This window comes from Staurois parvus, unplaced genomic scaffold (genome assembly GCF_062004578.1).
Source record: "Staurois parvus isolate SC_StPar_1 unplaced genomic scaffold, SC_StPar_1.0 ptg000096l, whole genome shotgun sequence".
In the NCBI taxonomy this organism is placed as follows: Eukaryota; Metazoa; Chordata; class Amphibia; order Anura; family Ranidae; genus Staurois; species Staurois parvus.
In genome coordinates this window covers 3,122,941-3,135,171 of record NW_028317892.1, presented here as the reverse complement: position 1 = coordinate 3,135,171, position 12,231 = coordinate 3,122,941, and the positions used below count along the sequence as shown (strand labels likewise).

Sequence of the window (12,231 nt, the reverse complement as noted above, 5' to 3'; positions counted from 1 at the left end):
TTGTTAATAGTCAAAACATGTCCCTTTTCGGGACTGAACATCATGTGACTTCACTGACTGGGTTGCCTTTTTTAAAGCAATAGTGTAGGCTGCGGACATGTATCTCTCCCTAATATTCAATTCATGCCCCTGAAGGAGATTGAAACTTGTAACGCATTAGTTTTCTTACTGTATTGATTGAACATTACAGTTGCATATACTTATGTATAAATTTTACATCTCTGTTCAGCTTATAATTATTTTTATTGACTATAGATTTTAAAGTGTTGTGTTGATATAGATGCATGGATTTTTTTTCGTGTGTGTGTATTCACTACTCAAAAAAATTAAAGGAACACTTTGAAAGCACATCAGATCTCAATGGGGAAAAATATCATGCTGGATATCTATACTGATATGGACTGGGTAATGTGTCTGGAAAGTAAGGATGTCCCAACGTTTGATGAAAATTACCAACCTACAGAGGACGGAATTCAAATACACCACAAAAATCAAGGTGAAAAAATGATGCAGTAGGCTAGTCCATTTTGCTGAAATTTCATTGCAGAAACTCAAAATGGTACTCAGTAGTTTGTATGGCCCCTATGTGCTTGTATGCATGCCTGACAAGGTTGGGGTATACTCCTAATGAGATGACGGACAGTGTCCTGGGGTATTTCCTCCCAGATCTGGGCCAGGGCATCACTGAACTCCTGGACAGTCTGAGGTGCAACCTGACGGCGTCGAATGGACCAGAACATAACCCAGAGGTGTTCTATTGGATTTAGTGCAGGCAAGCATGGGGGCCATTCAATGGTATCAATTCCTTCATCCTCCAGGAACTTCCTGCATACTCTCGTCACATGAGGCCGAGCATTATCGTGCACCAGAAGGAACCCAGGACCCACTGCACCAGCCTTAGGGTCTGAAAATGGGTCCAAGGATTTCATCCCGATACCTAATGGCAGTCAGGGTGCCATTGTCTAGCCTTTAGAGGTCTGTGTGTCCCTCCATAAATATGCCTCCCTAAACCATCACTGACCCACCACCAAAACAGTCATGCTGAACAATGTTCTGCATGGCTTCTCCAGACACTTTCACGTCTGTCACATGCTCAGGGTGAACCTGCTCTCATCTGTGAAAAGCACAGAGTGCCAGTGGCGGACCTGCCAATTCTGGTGTTCAATGCCAATTGAGCTCTATGGTGCCGAGCAGTGAGCACAGGGCCCACTAGATCATGTCGGGCCCTCAGACCACCCTTATGAAATCTGTTTCTGATTGTTTAGTCAGAGATATTCACACCAGTGGCCTGCTGGAGGTCATTTTGTAGGGCTCTGCAGTGCTCATCCTGTTCCTCCTTGCACAAAGGAGCAGATACCGGTCCTGCTGATGGGCTTAGGACCTTCTATGGCCCTATCCAGCTCTGCTAGAGAAACTGCCTGCCTCCTGGAATCTCCTCCAGGCTCCTGAGACTGTGCTGGGGGACACAGCAAACCTTCTGGCAATAGCACATATTGATGTGCCATCCTGGAGGAGTTAGACTGCCTGTGCACCATCTGTAGGGTCCAGGTATTGCCTCATGCTGCCAGTAGTGACACTGACCCTAGCCAAATGCAAAAAGAGTGAAAAACTGTCAGAAAAGATGAGTATGGAAAATGTCATTGCCCTCCACTTGTAAAACCATTTCTGTTTTGGGGGTCGTCTCATTGTTACCCATCTAGTGCACCTGTTTTTAATTTTGTTACTACCAAATCAGCTGAAACTGATTGGAAATGGAAAACCCTAATCGATGAAAAGGAATAGTGATTTCTGACATCATTATTTGATAGGAGAGTTGTTATTCAGTGTGTTTTAGAACATTAATTTATCCCTTAGATTACATATAATAATCCATAGAAATTAATTTTCTTAATATAGCATACATACTTTGGTGATTTGACTATATCCCTTTTTTTGTGCCAACCAACTTTTATTCTAGATGCTTGCTGCTCTCTCCCATCCATGTTAACACTTCCCTTGTTCAGCCCTGCGGGCTAAATGAGAGAAGTTACTCTTTATCAGTACAGATGGACAAATCTCCTCTGCTGGCTATTGTATTTGGACAGCTGACAGCAGCATGCATCTGATTGAAAGCAGGTGCTGTTTGGTTGAGACTTTTCTCCCCGGATCCATCAACAAATGTCAATTGAAAATCAACTTTTGTTAAGCCGGGTGGTGCTGAGAGGGCCACAAATGGAATGTATTTTGGCTGATTCACCATGAATTAGCTGAAATTCAATCTGCATTTGGTGAGCTTTAGTTTCTTATATTCCATTTCCCAATTTGTGAAAAGATGTTAGAATGTTTTGTATCACAAACATGTAAAACAAGCATGGTGTAGTGGGAAAATAAAGCGGCCTTGACATGACCACAGATCTTTTCATAGGACCATCCTGTTCTACTGGTCTTAAAGGAGCAGATTCGATGTTTATGGTATATTACAGCTTAGGTTGCTGGCTTAAAGTGGAACTTTTACCCATAACAACTTGATAAAAAATAATGTTCTTTAGCAAGGAACATACATTCCACATTAATATTTATGCTACCAAGATTAGTGTGTGCTGTAAATTGCCTCCAGCATTGCTCCTGTTTCTTCTTGTTGGAAGCTGCCATTTTGCTGAAGCCCAGAGCCTCTGAGCAGTAGTAAATCTTTAGGCTGTCAGCAGATCAGTCCTCTCTATTTTATTTTTAATGTTTTGCTTGATTATATCTGCAAAAGGGGCCAGCATAAAATGGTCTAGCAGGACTTCATTTTCTTATTAAAGCTCCACTTTACCACACAACCCTCTTCATTCATGGAACCAACCATTGTGGAGTATCTAATTCAGGTAAAGGGCAGTTTTATTATGTATGTTTTAAATTGTGGAAGAGAATCTTACCTATGTATGTGAGTAGGAACAATAAAAAAAACAGTTTGCAGATCCTGATGGTAATCTATTATACTACTCCAAAGCAGCAAGACGAGTGCTAACCATTTAAGCCCTGTACACGTGATGAGATATCAGACAAATGATTGTTCATTCTTTTTTTTTGCATGCTAGTCTCATTTTTAAAGTAAAGAGGTTACTAAAGTTACAAAAATTCTTGTATGACAGAATAAAAACTTGGAAGTGATGTAATGTATTTGTATTGTATTTTTGTATGTACAAAAATCATATGATCTGGTATCGTATGAGAAAAATGTTCGTGCTTGTCCCTTCAAATAATTTCGTACGGAAGCTGTGTAGCAACCATCAGATTATCGTATGATTGCTTCAAATGTGTTTTTTTTTGTACAATTTTCTGATCTTGTCTACTAGGCTTTATCCACCATACTGTCCATTATATCTTTAGAAACGTATTCATGTACTGTGCATGAAAGAAGTAAGCTTCTGTTATCAATAGTAGCGTTTCCTGTACAGTAGACGTTATAGTCTATGAAAGATTTAGTGACCCCTGTTTTTCTGCTGCTTTAGCAAGCATTCTTTCTGTGAGATGTCCAGTAATGTGATACATTATGATAAACTTAGTTCATGAGTAAATGTTGGAAGCTCCCCTTTAAAAATATGTTTACTTTAAGTCAAATTGACACAAATTATTTTGCATTTCAGTTGCAAGGGAATGACTAATTACTGCCATATGTATACTTTGATCTCAGACACAGTCTGAAATATATCCTTGTCATTATTGAAACTGTCTGGCAGATAACACCTTCCTGTTTGGCTTTTATCAGCGGTAATAGGGTCCAAATTAGGACTTTTTCATTATCTGGATGATCCCATGAGTTGCATCAGTTTTACAGAACTTGAATCCAATTTGCCTTCTGTTCTGAAATTACAGAAATTTCAAAAGCTGATGTATTTACCGACTAATGGGTTTTGCTGCACTAGTTGAAGACTTGCTATGAGGGACTGCCTGGTAGCTTAGTTGCTAGCATGGTGGCCTTTCTACACTACTGTTCTTCAGTCAGTACCAATAAGGTACACCATCTGCTTAACTTTTGCACATTACCTTTGGGCACTTGGGTCCCTTCCACAGTCAAAAATTGACGACTTGGTCTATTTGGTATCCTCTCACCTTCAGTCTAGTATGGGCAATTGTAATTGGCACAGTGGATTCCAAATTGGGAGTATAGATGCTTGGGTATTTCCTTGTACATTGCAGGCAGCGTTCAGTTTGATGTTCATTTTTAGACCTTTTATGTTACCAGCACGTGAAAGAGAAACATTTTAAAAAGTATTTGCAAGCTTTAATTAAGATTTAACGAGCTTTTGTAAAGACTTTAAAGCATTACCAGTACTACAGCTTTAATGAATTAAACAGGATCTATGAGTGCTGGATGATTGAAAGTTCTGACTGACCGCCCCCCCCAATTAATAAATCTTATTTAATTAACAGAAGCTGTATTACTGGCTTTCTAATGAATGGCATCTACTGCTTCTGCTGCCTATAGGCACAAACCTGCAGTGGCTAATTGTACTTCAGATGCTTGGTTATAAAAGGGCTAAGGGGATACTTCTTTTGCACAATTTAATTGTTAAAGCTGAAGACATTTTTTTCTTCGTGGAAGCTATCTGACCCCCTACACTATAGCATTGGAGATCCATGATCAAAGCAGTATTACTATTTTTTTTTAAACTCGCGTACCTGGGACATAACTGGCCCAATATAATCATTACACTCTGGGTGGCATGGGTGAATGTGAGAGATCTGATGTTGTAAATGAGAGCAGTTCTGTATATTACTGCTACTGCCCTATAGCCATTGCACTGTGTTCAATTTATTGGGTCTCAAGTGGGTATCTGGGATTTTGTGCTGTACCCCCACTTCTTACTCTGTTTTTCCTCCCCATACATATGTATCCCCCCCATACATCTATTCTAACCCACTCTTATCTCTCTTGAATGAGTATCTAGTCTATCTCCCACTACTGTTTGTTTGTTGAGTTATTTGTACAAAACTCAATAAGCATTAACTGTTAAAAAAAAAAAAGTTGGCTGAAAACATTTAGCTGCCTAAACCTGAAATTAGTCCAAAAATGACAAATTCTATTTCTGGAAATCAGCTCATTTGAACTGAAGTATATGTGTGTCTGTGTGTATGTATGTGTGTGTGTGTGTGTGTATATATATATATATATATATATATATATATATATATATTACACACACTGGCCACTTTATTAGGTATGCCTTGCTAGTGCCAAGAAAATATCCCCCACACCATTTTACACCACCACCACCAGCCTGAACCATTGATACAAAGCAGGATGGATCCATGCTTTCATGTTGTTTACACCATATTCTGACCCTGCCATCTGAATGTCGCAGCAACCAGTCTGACCATTCTCCTCTAACATCAACCAGGCATTTTCATCCACACAACAGCTGCTCACTGGATATATTCTCTTTTTCGGACCATTCTCCATAAACCCTAGAGATGATTGTGCGAGAAAATGTCAGTGGATCCGCAGTTTTTGAAATACTCAGACCAGCCTGTCTGGCACCTACAACCATGCTACGTTCAAAGTCACATAAATCCCCTTTCTTCCCCATTCTGATGCTCGGTTTGAACTTGTTTGAACTTGAACAGATTCCTGGATTGGGGTTAAAGGTAAGTATAGCATCTAGTGGGCAGCACTGAGCTGGGTGGGGAACTAAACAGAGTCTACTTTTGTGTGTGTGTGTGTATTTTGACACAGGCACAATTTTCATACTTTTGGCTCTGTATGCCACAGGAGTAAATTAAAACAAAACAATCCAAATGAATGAAGGGGTTGAACATAAATATCAAGTACAAATTTTCAGGGGCTCAAATAAAATTGGACAAATGAATATAATAATAAATAAAATGTTCATTTTTAATATTTTGTTGAGAATCCTTTACTGGCAATGACTGCCTGAAGTCTGGAACCCATGGACATTACCAAAGATTGGGTTTCCTCCTTTCTGATTCTTTGCCAGGCTCTAACTGCAGCTGTCTTCAGTTGTTCTTTGTTTGTGGGTCTTTCTGCCTTTTAGTTTTGCCTTCAGCAAGTGAAATGTATGCTCAATTTGGTTGAGATCAGGTGATTGACTCAGCCATTGCAGAATATTCCACTTGTTCTCCTTTAAAAGCTCCTGGGTTGCTTTTGCAGTGTGTTTTGGATCCTTGACCATCTGTACTGTGAAGTGCTGTCCAATCAACTTTGCTGCATTTGGCTGAATCTGGGCTGACAGTATATCGCTAAACACTGCAGCATTCATCCGGCTGCTTCTGTCACATCATCAATAAACACCAATGACCCAGTGCCACTGGAAGCCATGCATGCCCATGCCATCACACTGCCTCCAACATGTTTTACAGATGACGTTGTGTGCTTTGGCTCATGAGCTGTTCCAAGCTTTCTCCACTTTTTTTTTTTTCTTTTTTTTTTTTTTTTCCCGTCATTCTGGTACAGATTAATCTTGGTTTTATCCATCCAAAGAATGCTTTTTCAGAACTGGTCTGGCTTTTTTAGATGTTTTTGGCAAAGTCTAATCTGTCTTTTCTATTCAGGCTTATGAATGGTTTGCACCTTGTGGTGAACCCTCTGTATTTGCTCTTGTGAAGTCTTCTCTTGATTGTACGAGACTTTTACAATCCTGGAGAGTGCCCTTCGCTTGTCTGGATGTTGTGAATGGGTTTTTCTTTGCCATAGAGAGGATCCTGCAATCATCCACCACTTTTGTCTTCCTAGGACATCCATGCATTTTTATGTTGCTGAGCTCACCAGTGCATTCTTCTTCCTCAGAATGTACAAAATTGTTGATTTGACCGCTTCTAATGATTCTGCTCTCTGATGGATTTGTTTAGTTTTTGAAGTGTTACAATGGCCTGTTTCACTTGCATGGATAGCTCCTTTGAACACATGATGTAGGTTCACAGCAATAGATTCCAAATGCAAACACAACACTTAGGGCTCGTTCACACTAGGCTGTTTTGCCAACGCTTGCCAAACGCCCCTATAGCGTTTGGCAAGCGTTGGTCCGTTGTTTGCGGAGCGTTTTTAACGCTCGGCAAACGCTCCGCAAACGCCGCATGCGCGGTTTAGCGGCGGTTGCTAGGCGTTTGCCGAGCGTTAATAACGCCCCACAAACGCCTATAATGCATTTGAGTGGTGTTACCGCTCCGCAAACACCCCGCAACCGCGTCGCAACCGCACCGCAAACGCCGGCCGGGCGTTTGCGGAGCGGCACCATAGACGAGAATAGGAGGCTTCAAAGCCTCCTGACTCGACCAGAGGCGTCCGTTTTGCCGCGACGCGACACGACGCAAACGCTCCTGTTAGAACAGCACCATGTGCTGTAATGTGCAGAATTGGCAGAGGCGTTTGGGAAGCGGTAAAAACGCTTCCCAAACGCCTCTCTGCTGCCTGCACACAAGGCTAGTGTGAACGTAGCCTTAGAATCAACTCCAGACCTTTTACCTGCTTAAGTGATGAAGAAATAACAAAGGAGTATCCCACACCTGGCCATGAAACAACTTTTGATTCAATTGTCCAATTACTTTTAGTTCCTTGAAAAAGGGTGGTGGCTATTCTTAAGAGCTGTAATTCCTAAACCCTTCCTCCAATTTGGATGTACAGTACATACCCTCAAATTAAACCTGGGAGTATGTACTTTCAGCCCATATCCATTATATAACTATAGCTTGAATATGTTTTGGTAATTACCTGAAAAAAAAAAAAAAATTGTGCCTGTGTCCAAATATATACGGACCTAATTGTATAATGTGCATGTCTTGCAATTGCATTGTATTTCTATTTTTAATGTAAATGAAGATGGCTTGCTGTGCTGGTCTGTGTATTATGACAGCAGAGGGGTCCCACCTCTGTCAAAATACAATAGTGCAGCAGGGAGGATTCCTCCATCCATCTTGAATGTGGGGATGGGGGACTTGGTTCAGTTTTTTTTTTTTTTTTGTGTTCAGCCCACTGGCTGAACAAAATAACTGATCCATGTATGGTCAGCTTCATAGCAGTTTTTAGTACATTGGTGTACTGAAAACTGTACATTGAGTTTACAAAGAGGTTTATCTAGTCCGAATGTAGTATTTTAAGTAGTCTTGTATCTTTATGCTGAAGAAGTTCCTCTGTGTGACCTGTTGTTTTATCATTTTAGCCCAGTTGCTATAGCTGCTCTCGGAGTTCTAGTACTTCTCTCTTTGCTGGTTATATTATATTACTTTTCACAAGGAAACCCTCCCCAGGATCCTCTCTTTTATGGTAAGTAGAAGATTACTACTATAAAATTCAGTAGCACTGCAAGGCACATTTGAAAACATTTATTCCATAACTTTAATTTTTATCTTTGAATTTTAAAGCTGAACTTCAGCCTTATTTATTTTCCCCACACTTGCAATTACTCTCAATTCCCTGCAAACTTGCATTTCTACAATATAACCCTTTTGAAGTTAAAGAAGTCTTGTTTCCACCTTCTTTTCCTGATAAAAAAAACTTAAATTATCAACCAAATTTCCTCTCCTGATTTGTACTGTTGTTGCCTGTCTCTTACAACTATTAGCTTTTTCTACCACTAATCATTTTGTTTCCAAGCATTATATGAAGGAACACATCCCTGGCTCCCTTTAGACACGCATGTTCCCTGGATGGTGTAAACTTTAGTGGCCAGCAGGCAGGGTAATGCATGGTATAAAGGAATGCCAGGAATGTGTTATTTCACATAACCTTCTTGAAATAAGGTCTGAAGTTTACAGAAGCCTGACAGCCCCTCCCACCAAAGTTGGTGATTGTTATTTCTTGAAAACAAAATTAATTGATTTACAAATTTTATTTGATCACTGTGAAGGTATTCTATACCATTGCATTTTATAGTAAATACTTGGTATGTAAATTGAGGCCGATGGCTTTACCTTTACACATTATATTTATTGAACCAGGATGGAGTATAATGCCAGGGAAAACTGATACATCACACTTTGCAAACCCTTGCAAAGTGTGCTCATTGTCAGTAAATGGGTCAGTGGGTAATGGCAGTTCAACCCATCAGCAGGTTGGCCATTAGACAATGCAGATCAGAAATTGTACATTTTTTTTCAGTCAATTTTCCGGTAAATATCTTCTAAATCCTATTCTAAATACCCTGTGAAAGGAAGATGCTTATACTTACCTATTCTCAGAGTGTTTTGGTCTGGTCCCGTGATCTCCCCAGCAGTTAGCTTCAGAGTAGAGGAGAGATCGCTGACAGCGGCTGAAATGCCTGCCATGGGGTATCTGTTGTCGGCTGTCTCTCCTCTCTTCTGAAGCCACCGTTTGGAACTGTTCACATGACTGGACCAGCTACATGAATAATGGGTTTAGGATATATAACCCCAGTTAACGCATAAAAGCAGAACACTGGTAAAATAGGAATAATCAATTTGCAACATTTAACAAGTTATATAGTCATGAGTAGTAAGCTTCAACTATTTAATTGCAACACCAGCAGCAAGAGGGGGAAGACTTATCAGCTCCTTCTGTGCCACCACCTCCACAACAGGGCATGCAGAGAATTATGTAAATGTGTACTCTGGCATAAATAGATATAAATACCCTAAATTGTATATCAGTGACCTTAGAAGAGAAAAGATTCCTTTACCTAAAGATTGCAACTTGAGTCCTGTGATTTTTAAAATTCCTGATATGGTGGTATCTGCTGTCGTCTGCTAGAAATGGTAGGGCCCATAAGCATTAGTGAATATTGATAATTCAATGAAGTTAAACAGATATGCTGTGGTACTACCCAAAGCAAAGGTCTCCTGGTAACTGAGTTGTCAAGGTGTCTGCATGCATTGTCTCTAGAGTAATGACAGAGGCTGGGCATTTGCCCACTCACCAGTCTTATGGATAGTACTTTTAGAGTAAGGTGTGAAGAGCAGGCAACTCATCCTTCCATATACACTACCTTTTTCCATAGAGTAGAGTATACAGATAAAACTGGCTTACGCGTTTCAGCAATAAGCCTTAATCATAGTCATCCGTCTGGGCATAGTATCCTCCAATGAACAAGAGTTCTTGCCCATTCTCTAGGATGTTTGCAGGGAAGTGCAGAGTTTACACTTGATGGCCTGTTATCGCGGCTAGCAGAGATATCTGTGTGAAGACCAGACAGTGACAGTCCTGATGCAGAGAATCTGATGTGATCCTGTTGTGGCGATCAGCATCACCGATGTGCTGAGTTGATGTGCAGAGTCCTGCAGCATTAGGCCAGCAATAAGTCTCTGGAGAACAACAGTCCCCCTGTTTTCAGCTCTGAAACCACACCAAGAGAGCAAGCCTGTCCCTTGCTGTAGAATATATCTGCTTTCTCAGCATTCCTTTCATTCCCCAGCTCTCTGGTTGTAGTTCAATCAGGAATACAGGATGTATTGGCAATAGTACTACAGATCCCAAGATCCTTTGCTGTCAGAACAACTAAATCCAATCTACTAACAGGAAGTGATATAGCAGTCCCAGTACTGTGCACTAAGGGGAAAAAGTATTAATCATAGTCTCATATATAAACATCTGTAAATGTCCCTGAATGGCATAATTTTAAAGCCAGCACCTGGCTATATATAAAAGAAAGGGTTGTGGTGAGTAAATAAGTGCCAGACATGTCATACCCATAAAATCATGAAAGACTGCAGAACCCAAAATTGGCCATAGGGGACATTTTACAGGTTGTCACTGTAGAGTTAACCATGAATGATGGCCCTATTACACAATTGCTATTTACATAAAAGTGTATGCCTTATGTGTGTATATACATGTATGCAGGGGCAGCTGGGTTGTGTTTACTTTTTTTTTTTTTTACTTTTTTTTTTCTGTCTTTATCAGGGACCCCAGGCTCTACCGCGGCGCACGGGTCTGTGCATGCGCGGTATGCCGGGGCGCACTAGCGTGTGGGCATTAGGACCTGGGCGCCTGCAACGGCGGTCACGCATGAACACTCGCGGACGCACACCTAACACCAATGAGGGCGCCCTATTTAAACAGGCTATGTCTATGCTCAAGTTGCCGTATGGTCTTTACCTGTATCCTGTGTTTTTGCCTTGTTGCCGACCCTGCCTGACCCTGATTCGCTGACTGTCTCCTGCTCTGATCCCTGGCTTGTCTGACCATTCTCTTGCCTAATCCTGCACGTTTGATCTCCCGTTACCGAACCAGGCCTGTGACCTGTTTATTCTTCTGCCTGCCGCTTGTACCGTCCTGCCTCCACCATTACCGACCTGGCCTGTCTGGCTTCGCTCACTCTGCCTCCTCACATCAAGCTCTCACCTGCTATATACCACCGGCAAGTGCTTCTACCACAGCTGGTTGCACCCAGGGGCCGCGGCCAGCTGTGGTAGAAGCACTTGCCGGTGGTATATAGCAGGTGAGAGCCTGATGTGAGGAGGCAGAGTGAGCGAAGTCAGACAGGCCAGGTCAGTAACGGTGGAGGCAGGATGGTTCAAGTGGCAGGCAGAAGAATAAACAGGTCACAGGCCAGGTTCCGTAACGGGAGATCAAACATGCAGGATTAGGCAGGAGAATGGTCGGACAAGCCAGGGACCAGAGCAGGAGACAGCGAATTGGGGTCAGGCAGGGTCGGCAACAAGGCAATCTCTCAGGAAACACAGGATACAGGTAAAGACCATACGGCAACTTGAGCATAGACATAGCCTGTTTAAATAGGGCGCCCTCATTGGTGCCAGGTGCGCGTCTGCGATCGTGAGTGCGCGAACGCCGTTGCTGTTGCGGGCACCCAGGTCCTAATGCGCATGCTAGTGTGCCCCGGCATACCGCGCGTGCGCAGACCTGTGCACTGCGGTAAAGCCTGGGGTCCCTGACAGTCTTTAACACTTCTTTTCTTTATATTTCTTTTAATTTTGTTGGAATTACAAGGTGGCTAACCAGCCCCCTATGTGACAGCATGGGCAGGTTACATGTTCTTTTTTAAGGATATTTCAGGGGTCTATTAATGTCACCTAATGTCTAATAAAGTGGAACTACATTGTATCTGCATACCACAAACCAAAAGCAGTAATTCATTCATTTTTAATATTAAAAGCAAACTTCCCCATCCATCCATGTCTCCATGCTTTATTTTGGTGAGAAATAACTTAGTAAAAACACCCCCTATCTTTTCTGGCCGTGGTCATCTTGAGTAAGGACAGATGATTCATGTAGAAATTACTTCCTGGAATCCATCTGCCCTTAGCTCAGGCATGAGGGTGTGCGTAGCTGAGAAAACC

At 41.7% G+C, this 12,231-nt stretch overlaps 1 protein-coding gene across 1 annotated transcript in view; it reads left to right on the top strand.

The window, feature by feature from the left end:
- The window catches only part of TM6SF2 (transmembrane 6 superfamily member 2), a 61,427-nt gene that overhangs the window by 11,731 nt on the left and 37,465 nt on the right, over window positions 1–12,231 (top strand). Inside the window, exon 2 of the mRNA XM_089670825.1 lies at window positions 8,139–8,242. Within this exon, the coding sequence (XP_089526951.1) occupies window positions 8,139–8,242 (104 nt within the window). The remainder of the gene's footprint in view (window positions 1–8,138; window positions 8,243–12,231) is intronic.